This window comes from Zingiber officinale, chromosome 9A (assembly GCF_018446385.1).
Source record: "Zingiber officinale cultivar Zhangliang chromosome 9A, Zo_v1.1, whole genome shotgun sequence".
In the NCBI taxonomy this organism is placed as follows: domain Eukaryota; kingdom Viridiplantae; phylum Streptophyta; class Magnoliopsida; order Zingiberales; family Zingiberaceae; genus Zingiber; species Zingiber officinale.
Genome location: NC_056002.1, coordinates 125321839 through 125345917, shown reverse-complemented (window position 1 = coordinate 125345917; position 24079 = coordinate 125321839). Strand labels below are relative to the sequence as shown.

The following is a 24079-nucleotide window of genomic DNA, read 5'->3' as shown; positions in this document are numbered from 1 at the left end:
GTCGGTGCAGTAAATATCAATGATCAAACATAGGTTTTGATAAATAACAAATGAATTAAAGTTAGATATCGGGTTATCTAACCTTATTACCAAGTATGAAAGACTTGACTGTCTGGAGGACCTGATACTAGGCTAAAATATAACTAGATCTGCTGGACCTATAGTTGGTGGAAAGTCCAGATAGGTCAAGGAGTGATCCGATATCTGGCAGGAAGTCCGGTTAATTCTATGGTGCCAGATCGAGAAGCGCTAGAGGGGGGGGGGGTGAATAGCGCTCGTGGCTATTTTGCGCTTCGGAGTCGAAAATCGTTCGAGAGTTAAAGCAGCGGAAACAAAAAGACAATCACACAAGAACTCAAAGAGTTACTTGGTTTGGAGTCTGTGGCGACTTCTACTCTAAGGCCCACGATCGTTGATCACTTCCGGTGGACAACAACTATAAGCTCGTTAATGTGTTTACAAGATGAAGTACAATGATTAAAAGAAGCGACTAAATTATACCAACGACAGTAGGAAAAACTGAAGATTCGGAGCTCCGGGTCATCGGTGTCGATTCGCAGCACTTCTAGGTCGTCTCGTTGGCAGCACGTTGAAGAAAGGAAGCTTAGAACTTGATTTTCTGAGTTTTGCCTCGAGACCATCTTTTATACTGTGCTGAAGGCGCCTCAAGTCTGTCCAAGGCGCCTCCAGGCTGTCGAGTCGCACGCGTAGATCAGCACAGAACTGGTCACACCTTATCTGGTTTAAGGCGCCTTCAAGCCTCTTCAAGACGCCTTCAAGCCTTGGTCCAAGGCGCCTCCTGCTACGTCCGAGGCACCTCCAACTCCTCTGGACAGCTGACTTCGGCTTGCACCCGAAACGCCTCCAAGCTCCAGGGAGGCGCCTCGGATACTATTTATCCGAGGCTTAACTGTGGTTTTTTGTACTTGCAAGATGTGTTGCTCCAAAACAATAACCTACTCTGCAAGACAAATATTAGCACACATAAAATATAGTAAAGACAGTAAATGATAGTCTCCGAACTGTTCGGGTCTGACTTCAGATTTCCGATCGGAAACCCTAGGTCAATTCGATGCCTACTGTTCCCTCTACGGGGAACGCGTCCTCACCTACTCCGCTCAAGAGAGTTACCTGATGCCAGTCCAGTCCTCCAGACCGACTGGACTTTCTGCCTAGGGTTAGCACCCCCTAGGACCTAGGGTTATCACCCCTTAGGATTTTTCTCCATCTAGGGTTACCACCCCCTAGGACTTAAGGTTACCGCCCCTTAGGATTTTTCTCCACCTAGGGTTACCACCCCCTATGACCTAAGGTTGCCCCCCTTAGGTTTTTTCCTTCACCTAGGGTTACCACCCTAGGACCTAAGGTTACCACCCCCTAGAGTTTTCACCTTCACCTAGAGTTACCACCCCCTAGGACCTAGGGTTATCACCCCCTAGGGTTTTCACCTTGTCTAACCGCAGCTAGGACTTTTACCTAAGTATCACTTAGGACTTTCCTGCAAGCTCCATGAACATATTAGATAACAAATAATCTTAACTTTGAATCCCTTTGCCATTATCAAAACTAAAGTTCGATCATCGGATGCTTCCCGCACCAACAATCTCCTCCTTTTTTATTATGGCAACCGAAATTCAAAGTTAAGAAAAAAATGCAATAAAAAAAGGCATAACTAGCCTAAATTTAGCACAAGGAAAAAAAATAAGTTAGTCCAAGAGTTTTATAAATTTTGTAGAATGCTCCCCCTTAATAAAAGTTCTCCTTAAATTTATAAATTTTCAAACTTTCTTTAATTCAAACTTTCTTTAATTTCCTTTTGAATTTCTTCTATTTTCCCCCTTTGCCATATATCAAAAATAAATAAGTAAGAATGATCAATGACCTTAGCTTATTTTGAGAAACTTAACTTTTCAAAAAAGCTTAGAGAAGGAAAAATAGAGGGTTGACCAAAATTTGATAAGCACTTAGCTTTTTTTTTTTTTTTTTGAATTAATAATCATTGTAGAACCTTTAGCTAAGTGAGAGAATTTTTTTTTTTTTGAAAACATAACTTTTTCGTTTAAAACTAGCTAAGATAAAATTATATTGACTTTGAAAAGTAACTTAGCTAATTTTTTATATCAAAACATTTAATTAAACTTTGAACAAATACTTAGCAAATCTTGAAAAAACTTTTTGGAAAGATATTTAGTTAGATTTGAAATCTCTTTGAAAAATATTTAGCTGCTAAAACTTGAAATGCTTTTGAAAGTACTTAGTTTTGAAAGGTACTTAGCCAAAATTTGTGCAAACTTAGGTTAAGTTTTGAAAGATTGAAACAAACGATTTTCGAAAGGAAAATTTCAAAAATAGTAGGCTAAGTTTTGCAATTGGAGAGGCCTTTTTGAAAAAATATTTCGTAAATTTTTTTTAAAGCTTTTAAAAAGTTGGGTTAACTTAATTTTTGAAATAAAATTCAAAAAGACCTTTCATATGATGGCTCTAGAAGTTGAAAATAAATTTTTAAGAAATTGAAAATCCTTAAAGGCAATGGAGGAGTAATAAGCTTAAGACCCTAATGTCCAAGCATGAGCTGGGTTAAATAGATTGTAAATTATTCAATTTTCTTTTGCAAGGTATCAGAGCCCTAAAGCGCTAGCTGAGTCAATTTGCAGTGTTAATATTCTTAACCAACTATCTAACCCTTTAGCTACTGACTGAATGCCTAGGGGGCAACAATTTTCACTTGGTTAGTCAAGTTAAGTTAGTAATCCAGTTAGTTTTGACTAATACTAGATCATTTAACTTGATTAATGTAAAGTTGGTTTTTAACGCTCAGACTCACTATGATGCACAGAAATAAGTATTCTGGAGTCCAGGCTGAACCCTATGCATCTCACACCGTTTTAAGTTTTGCAAGCATAAACAAGTTAAGCTTAGTGTGCTTATGAGATGCTCTGGCTGAAACTAAGAGAACATGGTTTCTAGGGGAAATTCCTAGTCTAAGTCCAAATTTAAAAAACTAATAAAACTGAGATTTTGAAAATATTATTTTCCTAGAATATAATTTAAAAAAAAACATTTAAGATAGATGTAGGAAATTTGTTTGAAAATCAAGATCTATTCTACTCAATCACATTTCTATGTGTGCAGAATTAAGCAAAAGAAGACTGGTAAGTAGCTGAATGTTACTAAGCACAAGTACGACTGGTAAGCACAAAATAAGTAGAGTAACTGAGTACAACTAGACTGGAAGATGAAGGTGTCTGTGTCTAAAATCCAGGGTACAATGCATGAGATGATAGCGTCAAAGAGTGGGGTCATCAGCTGGAGGATCGTCAGTTGGAGGTGGTGCAAGAGGCTACTCGGATGCTGGCTGTCCCTGGCGACATATCTCACCTCGGAGAGAAGCGAATTTATCTAGGTCAGCCACTTAGGTTTGAGAGTTTAGATCATCCTGACCATGTATTTAAACTTAAGAAAGCCTTATATGGTCTTAAACAAGCACCTAGGGTATGGTATAGAAGGTGAACCTCTTACCTAATTTTCAAATGGTTCAACCAATGACAAATTGACCCAACTCTATTTTTCAAATCAATCAACCAAGATATTTTTATAGCTTAAGTATATGTAGTGTTGGTGCGGGTAGCACTAACGGTCTAACCCAAGTTTTGATGAATGACAAATAGGTTAAGTTAGTTATGTTGTTGTCTGACACTTTGATCAAGTGTGTAGGAAAAGTCCAGACAGGTCGACGGGCTGGCCGGATGTCTGGCACGAAGTCCAGCTAGGTCGACGGGCTGACCGGATAGCTGGCAAGAAGTCCAAGCGGGTCGACGGGCTGACCGGACGCTTGGCGAGAAGTCCAGCTAGGTCGACGGGCTGACCGGATAGCTGGCGAGAAGTCCAAGCGGGTCGACGGGCTGACCGGACGCTTGGCGAGAAGTCCAGCTAGGTCGACGGGCTGACCGGATAGCTGGCGAGAAGTCCAGACGGGTCGAAGGGCTGACCTCACTAGAGGGGAGTGACTGCGAGGACGCGTTCCCGGGAAGGGAACATTAGGCGTCGATCCGGCTTAGATCCATTTCGGATATCTAAGTCGAGATCGTGACTAGATTCCGGTCTTGGAAAGACGGAATCTAAGTCATACTCTTTGCTATTACTTTGTTGAACTTTAATTGTGCTAACAATCTGTTTTACAGGATATATATTTGCCTCCGGACTAACGTTTGTCTTGCAGGACGGATTCTGCGGGAAAAGGGTCCGGGCGCCGGAAGGAATCCAGCCGCCGGAAGGGATCCGGCGCCCGGAGGCAAACTTTATCCCAGTCGCCACGTGGAGCTCACCGGTTGGACTGCCACGTCTCACCAGGGCGAAGGGATCCGGCGCCCAAGCTTCATATAAAAGAAGGGCAGGGTGGAGCTTCATATCAACTAAGAATCCAAGATCTGCTGCTCTGCGTTGCGACGCCATGAAAAGCTCTCCGACTCAGTCTTGGTTTTGTTTCAATTCTATTGTCGGTATTTTCTTTATCTATCAATTCTTGTACTTAACTCCGTAATATTCGAATTGATAGTGATTGCCAACGAAAGTGGTCAAGGACCACGGGCCTTCGAGAGTCGTCACAGGCTCCGAACGAAGTAAAAACAACCGTGTTCGTTTACTTTTCCGCTGCGTTTAAACTCTTGTTTTTGAATCGATATTCACCCCTCTATCGAATCTAACGGTCCTACAAGTGGTATCGAGTACCGCTCTGATTTGGTGCAACCACCAATCGATAAAGAGGGGTTCTTTTAAAGAAAATTATATATCGTTCGTTTTTAAAATAAAACCTTACGCCTTTCGTTTTTCCCTCCAAAACTGGTTTTGAAAAATACATCGTCATCTTTTCACTATTATTTAGTATCGACAAAATATTACATTTTCAAAAATTTGAGATAATATTTTTTATTAATATTTTAATAATATTTTATTATTTAAAAAAAAATTTTGTAGTGAAATATTATTTTTTTTCAGCACTGCTAATCCAAGACCAAGTCTTGGGATTTTGTCTTTGTTTCATTGTGTGCAAGAACAATGTCTTTTCAAGAAGGATGGAACCCCAATGAACCACCACCGTACGATGAAGATTTCAACTACTGGAGGCGAAGAATGGAATGCTTCTTAGGAAGCGTAGATATCGATTATATGCTAATATTGAAAAAACCTTCTCACAACTCGGAGCTGAATAAAAACGTAAGTAAAATTATTTATAATATTTTACCTAACAATATTATATGCAGACTAGAAAAATACAAGAATGCATATGAGCTATGGACCCAGTTGATCAAGCTTCACGAGACGCCAATGGAGCTAGAAGATCAAGTTAAAGTCGAATCCGGACTCGAGTCAGATCCAACGGAGAAGCTTGCTGAATTAGGGGTTGCGCTCAAGGTTAGTAATAATTACCAAAACACCCTTGCTAGTAGTAGTTTAAAATATGTGCATGTTAATTTGGATATGTCTGAAAGTATATGTGAAAATAGTATACATGACAATACTTGCGAAAATACCCCTAGGATATTTTCTGATAAAATAAATATAATTAATTTAGAAAATACAGAAAATCTAAAAATAATCAATAAATCTAAAAATTCGAATTTAAACCTAAACAAATTTGAAAATTCGAACAAAAAGGATGACAAGGTCAATATTAATCTAGACATAATTAATAAATTATTTAATAATCTAGACAATATCAATCTAGAAAATTCTATCCAAACCCAAGATAATTTAATTAAAAAAAATTAAATTTTAATGATAAGACTTATTTAATAAATTCCACTAATTATATCAACTTAAAAGGTAAAGAAAATATAAGGATAAAATCAAACACTTTGATAAAATTAAAACGGAAGTTAACAAACTTAAAATTAAATGTTAAAGATAACATATTAAACAAAAATAATCTAGAAAATTCAAAATTAACAATTAATAAAAAGTTAAAAGATAAACCCTTAAAGAAATATAATTCAAACAATTTAATTAACTCAAAATTAAATAAAAACCTAAACTTTAAAAATAAGCTACTAAAGAAAGATAAGTCAATTAACCCAATAAAATTAAAAATGAAAGAAAATTTAAATATTAAATATACTCTTTTAAAGAAAGATAATTTGACCAATTTAATTAATTCAAAATTAAAAACTTAAATTTAAATTACAAATTAAACATTAAAACTTAACTAAAACTAACTCTAATTATACAAGAAATCTTAAAAATAAAAATCAACAATTTAGGGGGAGGCTCCAGAATAGCTGGCACCTCCAAAAATAATTTACCCGACAAGGGTAAAATAAGAGTAGACTACCTGGCAGGGTAGTTAGGAATAGAATAAACAGGGACAAAAAGTTTAACTTGACAAGTAGTACTGGTGAAGTTTTGGATGATAGTACGTTGGGGAAACTTGGGCATCACATGTCTAGAAAGATATGACTTCGATCTGGTGCATTTGGCCAAGTGGAACTGACCGAAGCTACCCCTTACGGATCCTAACTAGGTAGACCAAGGTTTGGTACTAAGCTCCGTGGATAGGACTATTTGGAAAACCTCGAAGGGTTGGTTACTTCTAATGATGTCCAGGTGACTCACCAAGCTTAGAAGTTTATCCGAAGAATGCCTATTTGTTGAGACCAAAGCTAAACCTGAATCTAACACAAGTTAAACCAAACTCTATAATTAAATCTAATTCATCTCACAAAATTATAGGATTCCCTGATTGATAATCTAGATCGGGTGAGATGAATAAGGATTAAATTAAATAATTTTCAAATTAAAATTAATTTTCAAATTTCAAATTAAATTAAAATTAATTAAAATTAAATTTCGAATTTCAAATTAAATTAAAATTAATTTTCAAATTTCAAATTAAATTAAATTTAATTAAAATTAAATTTCAAATTTCAAATTCAAATTATAATATCTTTAAAATCTATTTTAAAAATTCTTTAAAAACTATTTTAAAAAATTCTTTAAAAAACTATTTTAAAAAAATTCTTTAAAAACTATTTTAAAAATTCTTTAAAATCTATTTTAAAAATTCTTTAAAAAACTATTTTAAATTCTTTAAAAACTATTTTAAAAATTCTTTAAAATCTATTTTAAAAATTCTTTAAAAAACTATTTTAAAAATTCTTTAAAAACTATATTTAAAAATTATTTTCAAAATTCTTTAAAAACTATTTTAAAAATTCTTTAAAAACTATTTTAAAAATTCTTTAAAATCTATTTTAAAAATTCTTTAAAAACTATTTTTAAAATTCTTTAAAAACTATTTTTAAAATTCTTTAAAAACTATTTTTAAAATTCTTTAAAAACTATTTTAAAAATTCTTTAAAAACTATTTTAAAAATTCTTTAAAATCTATTTTAAAAATTCTTTAAAAACTATTTTTAAAATTCTTTAAAAACTATTTTTAAAATTCTTTAAAAACTATTTTTAAAATTCTTTAAGAATTATTTGAAAAATTCTTTAAAAAACTATTTGTAAAATTCTTTAAAAACTATTTTTAAAATTCTTTAAAAACTATTTTTAAATTTCTTTAAAAAACTATTTTTAAAATTCTTTAAAAACTATTTTTTAAAATTCTTTAAAAAACTTTTTAAAAATTCTTTAAAAACTCTTTAAAAAATTCTTTTAAAAATTATTTTAAAACATTTTAAAAATTATTTTAAAAACTCTTTTAAAAATCATTTTAAACTTTAAAAAATTATTTTAAAAATTATTTTAAAACATTTTAAAAACTATTTTAAAAATCATTTTAAACTTTAAAAAATTCTTTTAAAAAATTATTTTAAAACATTTTAAAAATTATTTTAAAAACTCTTTTAAAAAATCATTTAAAATTTTTTTTTAAAAATTATTTTAAAACATTTTTAAAAATTATTTTAAAAACTCTTTTAAAAATCATTTAATAAAAAAAAAAACTTTAAAAATTCTTTTAAAAACTTTTAAAAATTATTGTTATTTTAAAAATTATTTTAACTTAAAAATTATTTTAACTTAAAAATTATTTCAAAAATTATTTAAAAAAAAACTTTTAAAAATCATTTAAAAAATATTTTAAAAATCATTTTAAAACTATCTAAAAATTTTGTATCATTTTGAATGAAATTTTGTTAACTTAAAAATAGTAATAATAAATTATTTCTATAGATTATTTTCACTTTAAAAATTATTATTTTGACTTTAAACTCATTTTTAATCTTAAACATCATTTTAACCTTAAAATTAATTTTTAATTTGACTTAACTAAAAATTAAATCTTAAATTAAAAGTTAATATTGAAATTAAAATTAAAATTAAAATTTTTAACTTAGAACTTGAAATTAAACTTAAACTTAAATTAACCACTAATATTAATTTAAATCTAAAATCAAAACTGAATCAAACATATGTTAATTGACATAAAACATATTATAAAAATTATTTTAAATTCCTTTTAAATGCTGTTTTAGTAATCCCTTTAAAATTTTTTTTAATAATCATAATTATAACGAACACTTTCATTGACCAGCTCAATAAGTAATATGAAATTTAAATTATTTCACTAAGTATTAAATTATTAAATCAAGTGAAAACTAATCAATAAATTATTGATAATGCTTAACTGTTATTGAATTAATAAAATCTGATCTTATTTAACCTTAAACTAAAGTTAAGCACCTGAATCTAAAATTAATTAATAATTGATTAATCAAATTCAAATAAACAGTTATACCAAGGATACAGAGATAATAATATATGTATTACTAAATTAGACAAATGTGTTAGGGCTTTGAAATTTAACACAACCAAACCTTAGTATTAAAGGGGAGATATTAAATTAAGGGGAGTAATCAATTCAGGGGGAGGTTCAATTTCTTTTAAATCCCCTAGAAAAATTAATAAATAAGGAGGATTAATAAATTAAAGGAATATCAAATTAAAGGAATATCAAATTCAGGGGGAGGTTTATTTTTTAATTATCTCCTTAAGCGTTATTTTTTTAATCTTCTCTTTAAAATCTCTCTAGAAAATTCTACCTCATTTAAAAAAAAAAAAATTACTTTGAATATTTTTAGCAAATATTTTCAAACTTTTAAGTATCAAGTTCAGGGGGAGAAATTAATTAAAATTTTGTGTATTTGAAAAATACTTTTTTACATCTATTTTAAAACTAACTTATTTTTAAAACACCAGTTTTCAAAAAGTTAAATTTAACTAAGTTTAATCCCACCTAATTTTCAAACCTGAATTGAAAAATTAACTATTTCCAAAATTAGCCTTAAAAATTAATTTTGGCAAAAAATTTATTTCTTGAAAAGTTTAATTTTTGCTTTGTTTGAAAAATCGAAGTTGAAAAATTTACCTTTTTGAAAATTAAATGTTACTTAAACATAAAAAGTAAATTTGAAAAACCTGTCTTGAAAATTTCTACACGCTTGAAAAGTTAAACTTGATTAACTTTAACTTTTCAAAACTCAACTTGTCTACCCCAAGTCAACTTGACTATTTTTTAACTTGGTGTTAAAAATTGCACTTTTATCTTTCAAATTTTGAACCAAACTTAGTTATCTTTCAAAATTTGATTACCTGTTACAGTAAGTCTTCACTATGATTATTTACCTTTGTTCATTTTTTGATGAATGCCAAAGGGGGAGGAGGGTTAGGTGGTTAAGTTAGCTAAACCAATTTGAAAATACAAACTAACAAACTTAAAAACCACATAAATGCATGTTGTTTCTTGCATATGTTTTCACTAACTTAACCAGGTTGTCATTCCATCAAAAAGGGGGAGATTGTTGGTGCGGGTAGCACTAACGGTCTAACCCAAGTTTTGATGAATGACAAATAGGTTAAGTTAGTTATGTTGTTGTCTGACACTTTGATCAAGTGTGTAGGAAAAGTCCAGACAGGTCGACGGGCTGGCCGGATGTCTGGCACGAAGTCCAGCTAGGTCGACGGGCTGACCGGATAGCTGGCAAGAAGTCCAAGCGGGTCGACGGGCTGACCGGACGCTTGGCGAGAAGTCCAGCTAGGTCGACGGGCTGACCGGATAGCTGGCGAGAAGTCCAAGCGGGTCGACGGGCTGACCGGACGCTTGGCGAGAAGTCCAGCTAGGTCGACGGGCTGACCGGATAGCTGGCGAGAAGTCCAGACGGGTCGAAGGGCTGACCGGACGTCTGGCAGGTAAGTAAGGTAAGTCACTGGAGGGGAGTGACTGCGAGGACGCGTTCCCGGGAAGGGAACATTAGGCGTCGATCCGGCTTAGATCCATTTCGGATATCTAAGTCGAGATCGTGACTAGATTCCGGTCTCGGAAAGACGGAATCTAAGTCATACTCTTTGCTATTACTTTGTTGAACTTTAATTGTGCTAACAATCTATTTTACAGGATATATATTTGCCTCCGGACTAACGTTTGTCTTGCAGGACGGATTCTGCGGGAAAACAGGGTCCGGGCGCCCGGAAGGAATCCAGGCGCCCGGGAGGCAAACTTTATCCTGATTGCGCGTCGCCACGTGGAGCTCACTGGTTGGACCTGCCACGTCTCACCAGGGCGCCTGGAAGGGATCCGGGGCGCCCTGAGCTTCATATAAAAGAAGGGGCAAGGGTGGAGCTTCATATCAACTAAGAATCCAAGATCTGTTGCTCTGTGCTCTTGCGACGCTACGAAAAGCTCTCCGACTCAGTGCTGGTTTTGTTTCAATTCTATTGTCGGTATTTTCTTTATCTGTCAATTCTTGTACTTAACTCTGTAATATTCGAATTGATAGTGATTGCCCAACGAAAGTGGTCAAGGACCACGGGCCTTCGAGTAGGAGTCGTCACAGGCTCCGAACGAAGTAAAAAACAACTGTGTTCGTTTACTTTTCCGCTGCGTTTAAACTCTTGTTTTTTCGAATCGATATTCACCCCCCCTCTATCGAATCTAACGGTCCTACATGTAGATGATATAATCTTTGGGTCAATCAATTCAAAATTTTTACAAGAATTTATAACCCTAATGGAACAAGAATTTAAAATGAGCTTAGTAGGTAAACTAACTTACTTTTTAAGATTACAAATTCAACAAACAGATGAAGGCAATTACATTGATAAACAAAAATATATTAAGGAATTACTTAAAAAATTTGGAATGAAAAATACTAAAGAAATAAAGACACCTATGACAACTAACACAACCTTAGATGATGACCCAAATAGAAAATCAGTTGACTTAAAATATTATAGGAGTGTCATAGGTAGTCTTCTATACTTAACTGCAAGTCGACTTGATATTTTATTTGTAGTTAGTATGTGTGCTAGATACCAAACCTGTGCTAAAGAATCACATTTGACTAATGTCAAAAGAATTTTTAGATATCTCAAAGGAACATCAAATGTAGGAATATGGTATTATAGAATACCCAATTTTGAACTCATAGGCTACTCTGACTCAGACTGCGCTGTTTGTAAATTGGACCATAAAAGTATAAGTAGTGGGTGTCAACTACTTGACCCATCACTTGTCAGCTGGTTTAATAGGAAGCAACACTGTGTTGTCTTATCTACTACTGAGGTAGAATATATAGCTATAGGAGAATGTGTTGTCCAATTATTATGAATGATGCACACTTTAAAAGACTTCAATTTAAACTTTACAAATACAAAAGTACTAATTGATAATATCAGTTCAATTAATTTAACCAAAAGTTATGTGCATCATTCAAGAACTAAATACATCGAAATAAAACTTCACTTTATCAGGGATCATGTCATTAAGGGTGACATTGAACTCAAATACATTGAGTCCAAGTCAAACCTAGCTAACATATTCACTAAACCCCTCCATGAAAGTGAATTTAGTAACATACGTTGACAATTAGGAATATGCTTAATAGATTAGGACTCTTAATTTTAAAATTAATTTCAAAAATTATTTTTTTTAATTCTAGGGTAAAATTCTTTATTTATCTTTCGCAAAACTTCCCTTATTTTTAGGATTTTTAAAATTACTTTTAGTTGTAGTCTAGATCAAACCCTTAGAAAACATGCTTCTGTAGATCTAGGACTTAAGCATCTCACCAACACACTAGGTCTACCTTGTTTGTATATTGCTAAACTTAGAAAGGGGTGAGATGCATAGACAAATTACCTGGACTTAAGATGCTTATATCAGTGCATCAATACAAGTCTGGGTAGTAAATACCGAACTAACAGTAATTAGGTTAAGTTTTTCAGCTTAGTCAAACACTAACTGGATAAATTAACTTAACATGACTAACCAAGTAAAAATTACTATCTTCTGATAGTTAGTAAGTAACTAATGGTTAGACAGTCAAGGATAATTTTTAGTTACCTATTTTGAAATAATGTCAGGTTTAGGGGGAGGATTAATAACTAAAAAGTTGTTTTGAAAATTGCTTCATTTTTTTTACTACTAGCATTTTCAAAATTGTAAAGTTTGTAAACACTTCAACTTTATCGCCCTTAGTATTTTTAAATGATAGCTTGTAAATCAGTTTGACCACTATTTAAGTTTTTGAAATATTATTTTAAAAGACATTTTTGAAAAAAAAAATTTCAAATGTTTTCAAAAGTTATCTTAAAAAACCTAGCTATTTTTAAAATATTTCTTATTTTTATTTTTAAAAATAATTTTGATTTTTCTAACCTTAAAGTTATTTGTGCAAAAACTTTTATTTTGAAAACCTTATGAAAAATTTGTAGATTTTGAAAACCATTTCAAATTTTCTAATCTTTAAAGTTATTTTTACAAAAACTTAGAATTATCAAATTTTTGTATCTTTTGAAAATCTTATATTTTGAAAACTTTATAGATTTGGGAAACAATTTCAAAATCACCTTATTTTTGGAAATCCTGACATAAAGTTTTTACTTTTAAAAATCACTCTACAAGATGTCTTTAAAGATTCACTTCAAGTTAATTAACTTATTTTCTAAGCTATTTTTAACTCTCCTAAATAATCCTAAAAATTTTCTATTGTCAAAGTTTTTTTTGTTACTTTACTTAGCAATTTTTTTCCATTTATTGTCTATTCCTATTTTTTTTGATGAATGTTAAAGGGGGAGGGTTAGGCGGATTAAGTTAGCAAAATATCAAGCATAACATCAAAACAAGACTAACTTAAAAACATTAAAACAAGACTAATTAAAAACCATGTCATTTATTTTTGTATATTATTTTTTTCTAACTTAACCTAGGTTGTCATTGCATCAAAAAGGGGGAGATTGTTGGTACAGGTTGCACTAATGGTCTAACTCAGATTTTGATGAATGACAAAGTAAGTTAACTTGAGTTTAATGTAATCTAACGATTTAACTAAGTGTGCAGGAGAAGTCTAGATAGGTTGACGGGCTGACCGGATATCTGGCAAGAAATCTAGCTAGGTCGACGGGCTGAATGGATAGCTGGTATGAAGTCTAGATAGGTCGACGGGCTGACCGGATATCTGACACGAAGTCCAGCTTGGTCAACGGGCCGACCGGATAGCTAACATGAAGTCCATACAGGTAGACGGGCTAATCAGATGTTTGACAAAGCGGTAAGTTAAGGTAAGTCATTGGAGGAGAGTGACTTGGTGAGGACACATTCCCCGTTTGAGGGAACAGTAGGTGTCGGTCCAACTTAGATGCATTTGGGAAATCTAAGTTGAGATCTTGACTAAATTCTGGTCTCGAGGAGATAGAATCTAATTACTACTCTTGACTATAATTTTACTAACACTTATTTTGCAGGGTAATATAAGTTTTATTATCTCGGACTAACTTCATTTTGTAGGAAATAAAGGCTGCTGAAAAAGTTGGTTCGGGCGCTCGGAAGGGATCCAGGCGCCCGGAGTGGTCCAGGCGCCCAGCCAGAAGCGGTCCAGGTGCCCGGAATACCCAAAATCAATCTTGGAGCGTGTTTATTGGATGGCTGGCGTTATAGTCCAGACGCCCGAAACTGCCTATATAAGCAACCTTCTACCAGGAGCACAAAACACAACTTCTCTCTGCAACTGTTTTCTTGTGCGCTGCTCCAAAGACGCTCCTGCGACATTGTGAAGCTTCTCAGACAATCTGCGACTCAGTTTTTATTTTCCTTGTTGTCGGAAACTTTATTTTATAGTTCTTGTACTTATTGTGTAACTCTTTTGCGAACTATTAGTGGATTGTCCAATGAAAGCACTCTCATGTGCGGGCCTTGGAGTAGGAGTCGACGAAGGCTCCGAACCAAGTAAAACTTGGTGTGTTAACATTGTTTTCGTTATTATTTTCCGCTGCGTTCGATAACGATTTTTCAACGATCGCTATTCAGCCCCCCCTCCTCTAGCGCTCTTTTCGATCCAACAGTTCCATCCCCTCCCACCACCTCCACAACTTCAAGCATGCCGCCATCTCTCTTGTGCTGCTAGTCTACTTTGCCTTCGGTGTCGCCATCGACCACCTCCAAGAGCAAGCCACTGCCTTCGCGCAGTAGCTACTCATGTTCCATCTCCACTTCGGGGACCATTTGGGCATGGAGGGGCAATACCATTGGCTGTTGTAGGTTGTCATCGTCATCTCATTGGCCACTACCCTGCTTGGCCTTGCTTGCTTGAGAGGCTTCTTGCTCAATTTCATGAGGTCAGCTAGCACCGTGTTCCAGGGGGCGTGGTTCTGTTAGAACAAAAAAAATTAAGATATTTCCACAATGATATGATATTGTCCACTTTGAGTCTAAGCTCTTATGGTTTTATTTTTGGGTTCTACCCTAAAGTTCTTATACCAATAAGATATCTTTCTCTTATAAATCCATGATCTTTCTCATGTGTTTTCAATATGAGACTATGTTTACAACTTTACAACCCCAATAATCCTCCCTCAAACGAAGGACCACAGGGTCCCCTCAAATGGAAAGCCTATCTATTTGATGTTTGATTCTCGATCCACCAGGTCTTCCTGCCTCTCAGTCCAACCGATCTACCATGACTTCCTTGTCTAGTCGTAACTAGGACTTCCTGCCCCTCGGTCCAACCAAACTATTAGGACTTTCTTGTCTAGCCACAACTAGGACTTTTTGCCCCTCAGTCCTGTCCCTTGGTCCAATCGACCTAACTAGGACTTCTTGCATGATGTCTGTTCATCTTGATTCAGACATGGGAGTCCCCACTTCCTTCGCGAGGTTAATTTTTCACCCACATGACTCAATTGGACTATGACTCTTGTGCACATTCGACGAGTAGTTCTTCTGGCAGTCCATGGTCTGATACCAATTGTTAGGATCAAAAGAATTAAAATATTTCCATAATAGTATGATATTGTCACTTTAGGCCTAAGTCATCATGGTTTTATTTTTAGGCTCTATCCAAAAGTCCTCATACCAATAGAGATATCTTTCTCTTATAAATCTATGATCTTTTCTATGTGTTTTCAATGTGAGACTATATTTGTAACATTACAACCTTGCAATCCCAACAAGTTTAATATCTGATATAAAAATTAAATTAATTTTTTATGAAAAAAAGTTCCTTACAGAAGTAAGGACGACACAACCCAAATAATTCGGATTATGAAAGAAACAGTTACTTTATACTAATGACTCTGTTTTAATATTTTATAGAATAAATCATATTATTAGAAATTTTTTCATTAATCAACCAGGGTATAAATAATTAATATTTTTATAAAATAAATCATATTATTATTGAATAATATTATTTAATTATTTGACTGTAAATATTCATTTTATAAAATTTATAAGTACTCGTGTATTATACAATCGCTAATTTTTTTTTAAAATTTATTTCTATTTTAGCATCTTTTTTAAGTTTCAAATTCATTTCACTCTGGGCATCGAGCAGAAGATGATCTTCAATTATTTATCCTAATTCAAACTATAATTTAGAAGGACGATGTATCTAAAAAGATATCATAATTAATTATGATTATAATACTATAATTATTGATGATCCATTTCTTCGTCTACTTTATAAATGAACCTGGGATCTGGCCTCGTCACACTTGTTATGGAAGATGCCAGCTTGCTCTCCTGAAGCTACACGTGGCCGCGTGCAAGTGATTCACGATTTATCTCCCTCTCATACTAATCGCCACAATTAATAAAAATTTAAAATTAAATAACTCAATTGTTTATCTTTCATTGCGACCGCTGAGATCAATGTTCTCTGAGTTTAATTGCATCTGGTCCATTCAATTCTCCATCAATCGTAGAGGTATTTCTGTAATTAAGTTGCAGGATAGGGGTTATAGTTAGTTCATTTGTGAATTTGTCGAAGTTAAAAAATGGAAATTGCTTGGATAAAAACTATCTGCGTCGCCTGGTGATCTTGCGAGGGGCGGTGATTTCTCTCCCAGTGAACTCCGGCGGGGGAGAGTGCGAGAGGAGTTCCTCCCGACCGACCCAGCGCTGGAAATGGATCTCTCCATCACGCCTCAGTGTTTCAGTTTACGATCGGGGTTCCTCTCTGGCTCCCCTCTTTTGGACGCCGGAAAGGTCCGAATCCTGCCGCGGGCTTGGTCGTCCTCTACTTCTCCTCCTCTGAGTCGGCGGTTTGTCGTGTCGTTCTCGAAAATAAATAGCTTTGCTAGACCTAGGATCAGAAGATTCGGAATTCCCGCCCAAGCCTCCGCCGATACCGCTGTTGCTGAAGCGGATGTCGACCTCGAGTCCCTCTTCTCGGAGAGCGTTGTGGAGGATTCATCGAGGAATCAAGGGAAGAAGAAGTCGAATACTGGGGCGTCAAGCGTATCGTCGGGGGTTAGGTTAGAAAACATCTGCAAAAGCTTTAAAGGTGTGACATTGCTGAAGGACGTCAGCTGGGAGGTCAAGAGAGGGGAGAAAGTGGGCCTTGTTGGAGTTAACGGTGCCGGGAAAACTACCCAGTTGAGGATAATTGCTGGACTGGAGGAGCCAGACTCGGGGAATGTGATTAAGGCGAAGGAAAATATGAAGATTGCGTTCTTGAGCCAGGAGTTCGACGTTTGCCCTAGCAGGACAGTCAAGGAAGAATTTTTGAACGCATTTAAGGAAGAGATGGAGGTCTCGCAGAGGTTGGAAAAGGTACAGAAGGCGTTGGAGAGCTCGATAGAGGATCTGCCCTTGATGGGGAGGCTATTGGATGAATTGGATTTGCTCCAAAGAAGAGCTCAGGATCTAGACCTAGATGAAATAGATGTGAAAATTAGTAAGTTAATGCCCGAGCTTGGATTTGTGCCAGAGGATTCTGATCGGTTGGTAGTTTCATTCAGCAGTGGATGGCAGATGAGAATGTCTCTTGGGAAAATTCTACTTCAGGTAAGGGTGTCTATTTGTTGTGCATTTTTATTTTACTGGAAAAGGAAGCACATTTACTAAAGGAACTTGCTTCTTGAATAAATTCAACCTCTTGGATTTTTGATTTTCTCTTTGCTAAAATAAAAGTATATTATTAGTGTTAAAAATTGAATGCGAAGCTGTTCAGTGGTGTAAACTTGTTAAAGGTTATGTTTGGATGTTCTTGTTTATTGGCAGGTGAAATTTTGCTGTTATTTTGTATTGGTGAAGTTACACAGAGGACAAATTATCTTATCAGTCTGCTTATATTGAAAATTTACTTTTTGGTTGCTTTGAGCTTATCATGTTTCACATTTTTTCACACTTGTTTTTATAGTTGTACAAATTTTGATGCAAGTTCATAATTGCATATATATCTTTCTGATTGTTTGAATAGCATTCAAAACAATAAATGTTCTCTTAGGACTTGAGTTACTTGTCAAACTTCAGCTCAACTTGTCATAAAAGATCAGAAATCTCTATTGTATCGTTAGTTCAAGGTTGACTTGACACCCAATTGATTTTGTTTTTTCAGCTTACCTTTTGTCCTGCTTGATTGCGGTCACATACAATAATTTTTCCTCTGTGCTAAGTTCATAGTCAAACTATATTCATTTGCCTCATCAGTTGAATTATGCTCATTTTATTTTCTGTGAGTTTCATGTAGTACGCATTGTGGTTTATTTCCTATAAATTATGGTTGCAGGATCCAGACTTGCTGCTTCTTGATGAGCCTACAAATCACCTTGATCTAGATACAATTGAGTGGCTGGAAGTCTATTTGAACAAGCAAGATGTGCCTATGGTTATCATATCTCACGACAGAGCTTTCCTTGATCAGTTGTGCACAAAAATCGTGGAAACTGATATGGGAGTGTCCCGAACATTTGTGGGTAACTACTCTGAGTATGTGCTGGCAAAAGCAGCATGGGAGGAAGCTCAATATGCAGCATGGGAGAAGCAACAGAAACAGATTGAGCATACCAAGGACTTAATAAACAGATTAGGGGCTGGGGTTAATGCTGGTCGGGCATCTAGTGAAGAGAAGGTAACAAGGATCTTGTTTGTTTGTGTTACGTAATAAGTGTGAAATTCTAATATGTGGTTACTAGGGCTAATGGTTTAGTCCTACATGATATATTTAGTCATCAATGTTACATCAAGAGACATATATATATATAGCTGAACTCTATTATGGATACAACAGCAATATTACCCTTCCCAGCAAGTCCCCTTCTAGGATTTGAGTTTTGTTCTCGATATCCTATGGGAAGCTATGGGTTTTAATGTGACAACCCAGCCTTCCTCCACCTCCATGTGCCATAAAGTATAATTCTCTTCATAATTATTAATGATTTTGCTACATGAGATGTTTAGTCATCGTGTGTTATGTTTATATATGTGTGTAATTATTTTTTGGAACAGCAAATAACATGCTCATTATTGATTTGGTAGTCTAATATTATTTTACGTATTGATTGCTTTGATATAAAAAAGATAAGGCTAATAGTCATTATTGCATGAGAGAAACTCTTATGGCTACAATAGGCACATGCTGAAAAATATATGCTTTAGGATAGTAATTCTAATACATTAAATTAAACATGGAGACGACTTTGAATAAATCAGCTTTTTTAGAATTAGCAAGATGAGTATGCAGTTAAAGTTTCTAGTGTGTCTTCAAGCAGTAATTCCTAGCTTTACATCTAAATGCCCACTTGCTTATTTTGTGGCAATTTCTAACTGCTTCATTGTGATGTCACATCAGAAATTAGAGAAACTTCAAGAAGAAGGACAAATTGAGAAGCCTTTTCAAAGAAAGCAATTAAAAATTAGATTCCCTGAGCGCGGAAGAAGCGGGAGGATGGTCTTAACTATCAAGAATCTAAAATTTGGATATGATGATAAGGTAAGCAATATCACTTTGACATCTTCGTATAATGTGTGGCCACAAGGCAATGTTCTAGTAAGAAAGAGAAGTCACACCTATGCATGTCATGTACCATGGCACTTCAACTTTTTTTTTTATAATTTAATAACTGTTTTTCTGGATTTGATATGGCAGGTATTGTTTAATAACACAAATCTTTTGGTTGAGAGAGGTGAGAAAATAGCAATTCTTGGTCCAAATGGATGCGGAAAAAGTACTTTGCTTAAGCTAATTATGGGCTTGGAGAAGCCTCTAGGTGGAGATATTTTTCTTGGGGAGCATAATGTGTTGCCAAATTATTTTGAACAAAACCAGGTAGGTTTGATCTGACTTACTTCCTCCTTTTTCCCTTCTTTTCATCAGTTATGTGCAGTACATGTCCAATTTGCTTAATAGATTTATATGGATTGTGGAATTATTTTTGCTAAGTGGTCCTTGATAATTCCTTTATCTGACAATATTTTTTTCTTTGATATGTTGTTTATTGTTACCTCACAATTTCTCAACAGGCAGAAGCACTTGATCTTGGTAAAACTGTGCTTGAGACAGTTGAGGAAGCTGCAGAGGATTGGAGAATAGATGACATAAAGGGTCTCCTTGGTCGTTGTAACTTCAAATCAGACATGCTTGACAGAAAAGTTTCTCTTTTGAGTGGTGGAGAAAAGGTATGGCCTTGCAAACTCTCACTGGATTTGTTTTTGTACTCTTGCAAATTGTTTATGCTTATGCTAAATATCTTAAGCAGCTGATAGGCCTCTGTTGTTTCAGGTGGTAGTAAATCATGAAAATTTCCACCTTTTGAAAACCAATTTTTGACATGATGTTTTCAAAGCTTTTGAAAAATATTTTAACAGCATCAATTCCATTTTGTGTTAGCTTCTTGATATTCAGAATAAAATTAAGCAGCAAGGAGTTCACTGTTGTTTCAGTTGGTAGTCAAAATTTCTCACCTTTCCAGAACCAATATTAGTGTGATTTTTGGAAGGCTTTTAAATTCTTCTCCTATCACCTGACAATTAGAATCAAGGAAAGGCTCTTATTGTTGTAAAAGAGCACTGTTTCTTGCTACCATTGTCCTTTTGTTTTTCTATATTTGTTGTCTACTGACAACATGTCATATAATACAATGTTCTCTAAATATTGTTTTCCATTGACAATATGTCTATATATTCTTCATTATGTTATTTACGCATTCACAAGATGCCTCTACATATTAATGAAATCTTCTGACCGATGTTTACTTCCTTGTTTCAGGCACGACTTGCTTTTTGCAAATTTTTGGTAAAACCATCTACTTTGTTAGTTTTAGATGAACCTACCAATCATTTAGATATACCATCAAAAGAGATGCTAGAGGTATCTTTTCAACCTAGCATTTGATTTTCCTCTACTATGACTTATTGTTTGCAGTTATTAACTTGAAATCTGCTGAAAATTCTGTTATCATGTAACAGGAAGCTATATCTGAGTATCAAGGTACTGTCATCACTGTTTCACATGATCGTTACTTTATAAAACAGATTGTGAATAGAGTGGTGGAGGTGAAACATGGGCAATTGCAAGACTATGCTGGTGATTACAATGTAAATTTTTGTGCTTCAGATATTTATTCCAGCAGTTTACTTTTAGAAGGTTATATAAATGCTTTATCATATTTCTCAAAACTATTATTTGCTGATATTATGTGTTTTCTCAAAGGACCATGAAGAGTATCTTTGAATTTTTGATTTACACGTGATGATCATATCATTTAATTTTATCTTCTTCATGCAAATAGTTTATTTGCATTTTGTGATAAGGCTGATTACACTCTTTAGCTTAATTAAGGCCACATAAAAGCATTTATGAATTCCTATGTAATCTTCCAACAGTATTATCTGGACAAGAATCTTGAGGCTAGAGAAAGAGAACTAGAACGCGAGGCTGCTCTTGAAGAAAAAGCTCCGAAAATAAAAGCCAAATCTAAGATGTCGAAGGTGGAACTTTTATCAACTTTTCAATTAGAGAGGGAAATCGTTCTTGATGTTTTTCTGACACCATGATTGCCACCTTCCACTTTATACAGGAGGAGAAAGAAGCTAGAAAGAAGCAAAAGATGATGGCTTTTCAACAAGCAAAAGCAAAGTCTAAAGGATCGAAGAATGCAAAGCGCTGGAAGTGATGTCAACAAAGGAATGAAAATCATGTGCGGTGCTTGAACAACAATAACGTAGCTGATTCATGCACACAATACTATCAACACTATAATCAAAAAGGTCACATTTGTACATAATACATACACCTCTCAGCAATCGTATACTTGCCGTGGGGCTCATATAGTTGTCCTAAAATCACAGGTCGCCACCTTTCTTATCTGATTACTCCTTGTGCATCGTTAGCTATTACAATAAATGAAAAACTAGAGTTTTAGCTCATCTGTTGTAAGCTGTACATTGTATTAACATTCATTGAGATGCACTGGGCCTCCAGTTGCATGGGCTTTATAAACATTAGTTATATGCCCCATTTGAAGAGACATCTGTCATTTCTTGGAGCATGAGTTATGACTGCTCCTTTTGTGTACCATTTCATGTTGTACTGTAGTCGCCCACAATGCACTTTGTATAAATTTTATTCAGTTTAAGCATCTTGAATGAACAGTTTAGTTCACTGATACTCTTTTCTGAGAAAAGAAAAAGAAGAGGCATCGTATGTTTAAGCGACTATAGGCATGAATTTTTCTCTCTTCATGTCTCTGATGTTTTTTTCCCTTTCTCTTTTCTGTTATTGTTGAAATGCAAATATGTTGTTAACATGTGAATAGAAAGAGACTCCTTTGTGCCATTCTTTGAGTTTACTATATTTGCATTGGTGGTAACATTCCAAGAAGTTCCTTTTTAAAAAATATTCAGATCTTGCAAGATCTCAGGGAAATTGTTTAGGTCATGCAACATGGCGATTGCTAAATCAGTGTAAATATGGTTGTAGATGCTATAACAAATTCTTAACTATTTAACTCACTGCCATATAAGCAAGGCATGACACAAAGCAAGGTGGCCACTTCATCCAGAAGAAATGTCAGACATTGAGAAGAAAACTCAAACTTTTGCTGTGTAATGTTGCAAACAATCATGTGAGTCGCTTTACATGTTTCGTTATATTTTTAAGATTCTATTGCATAGTTGATTACTTCATTTTGTTAATGTTCATCAGCTTAGAATATTGTATTTCTAGCAAACCTGTTGAAGGTGATTTGTATTTGTGAGAATAATTATATACTGGCAAGTTGCTGAATCATATAACAAACAAGGACAACGTAGCATTTATCATTGATGTCGTATTCCTCTTGAGTAGGAGATTCCCATTATGAGAATTTTAATTAATTAAACAATTACCACAATATTTATCAGTTAAACAATTAGAACAGTTTGTTTTGCTTGTTTCTCTCTCTTTTATTATTTCTTTTTTTTTTTAACAAGTTGATGATATTTCAAAATGCAGATGAGACTTATTCAATTCTAAGTGCTGATGAAGACAGAAACATAAGATTGGCTCGTGCATGATTCCAAAGGCCAAAACAAGGGAAGGTTATAACCTACGAAGTCTACAATAAATTCTGAAAATATAAATTAAGTTTCGTTCAGTGTACAAGGCCAAGTTTCTGACCTGGACAAATGAACCGATAATTTGCAGTGTCCTAGAGCTGAAAACAAATCCAGGAATTCACCTGCAAAATTATTGTCATTCTGATTCATGGAACAGGAAAATGTTTGGTATCACAATCTCTCTACTTTTGAAAATTACTTGCTTCAATTAATTCATGAGTTGCTGCATTTCTCTTTTCTCTCTGAATGATTTCTTGTTGGCTTTATATATGATATGCCATGATCTGTTCTTGTCTTGACAGTTTTAAAGATTCCCTTTCTGTTAAAAGAGTCCTTTAAAATTATATTTAACACCATATTTGTTTTGTCGAATGGGAATTGATTATGTTTTTTTTTATCGGATCAATTATGCAACCATTTTTTAAGAGTTGAAAGAAGTATGCTAAGACTATTTTGTTAATCAAAGTTGTTCCTTCCAGTTAGGAATGGCCACATGGTTCCTTGTTTCAATTTCTTGTTAGTTATTCATTAATTGTAAGTGATGATAGAGCAACGAAGAGTAACAAACAAACTTGTATGTTATTCTAACTGGTCAAGTGGTCATTTTATTATTGTTTTATTTGACATTTTAGCAAGGGTACTTGAATACTTAAAGGAGGCAATTCAATTGAAAGTGATTAGTTAGTTGATTAGTCATAGTTAAGCGGCTTTAGTGAAAAATGCTTGACAATAATTTTGAATTTAATAAAAAAATAACATGAACAAACTTAAAAACCAAGAGTCCAATAAAGTTTATTAAGCATGAGATCCACCAAGCACTTTTGGTCAAAACTTGGTGCCTTGAAATATAAGAAAATGAAACTGGATCGATTTAGGGGACCAATCTAAAAGTGGAATTATTTGGCATGAATTCGAAGTCTATAAAAGACATCAAATATTTTTGACTAAATTTTTTTAATGATGATGAATCAATTGAAATGACATCTAGTCATTTGAAAGTTCAATAGATGGGCGAGTCTATTGATAATCATCAAACATCTTTGATAAAAGTGGTTAATATGATAAACATAATTAATCTCATTCACTAGTTTTGGGATGATCGATTTGTTCTTATGGAATTTTTTTCATCAGTTCCATTTGGAAGAAATATTTCTGCAAATGCGTTATAGCTGGGTCGAATCGTGGATGGTTATATGATAATCTAGATATCCCGCTGTTGCACTATAACTTTGGAGGCTTGATAAAAGTGGTTAATGACACTATAGT

The 24079-nt window shown here is 34.2% G+C and overlaps 1 protein-coding gene across 1 annotated transcript; it reads left to right on the top strand.

Moving 5' to 3' along the window:
- Positions 1–16287: 16287 nt before the first annotated feature.
- LOC122019975 (ABC transporter F family member 5-like) lies at positions 16288–21716 on the top strand. Its single transcript, XM_042577644.1, has 9 exons — positions 16288–17281; positions 18006–18347; positions 19068–19208; positions 19365–19544; positions 19739–19894; positions 20484–20585; positions 20684–20812; positions 21101–21205; positions 21295–21716. Exons 1-9 carry the CDS (start codon positions 16400–16402, stop codon positions 21388–21390), a joined length of 2133 nt encoding a protein of 710 aa, XP_042433578.1. The 5' UTR covers positions 16288–16399; the 3' UTR covers positions 21391–21716.
- The last annotated feature ends 2363 nt before the right edge of the window (positions 21717–24079 follow it).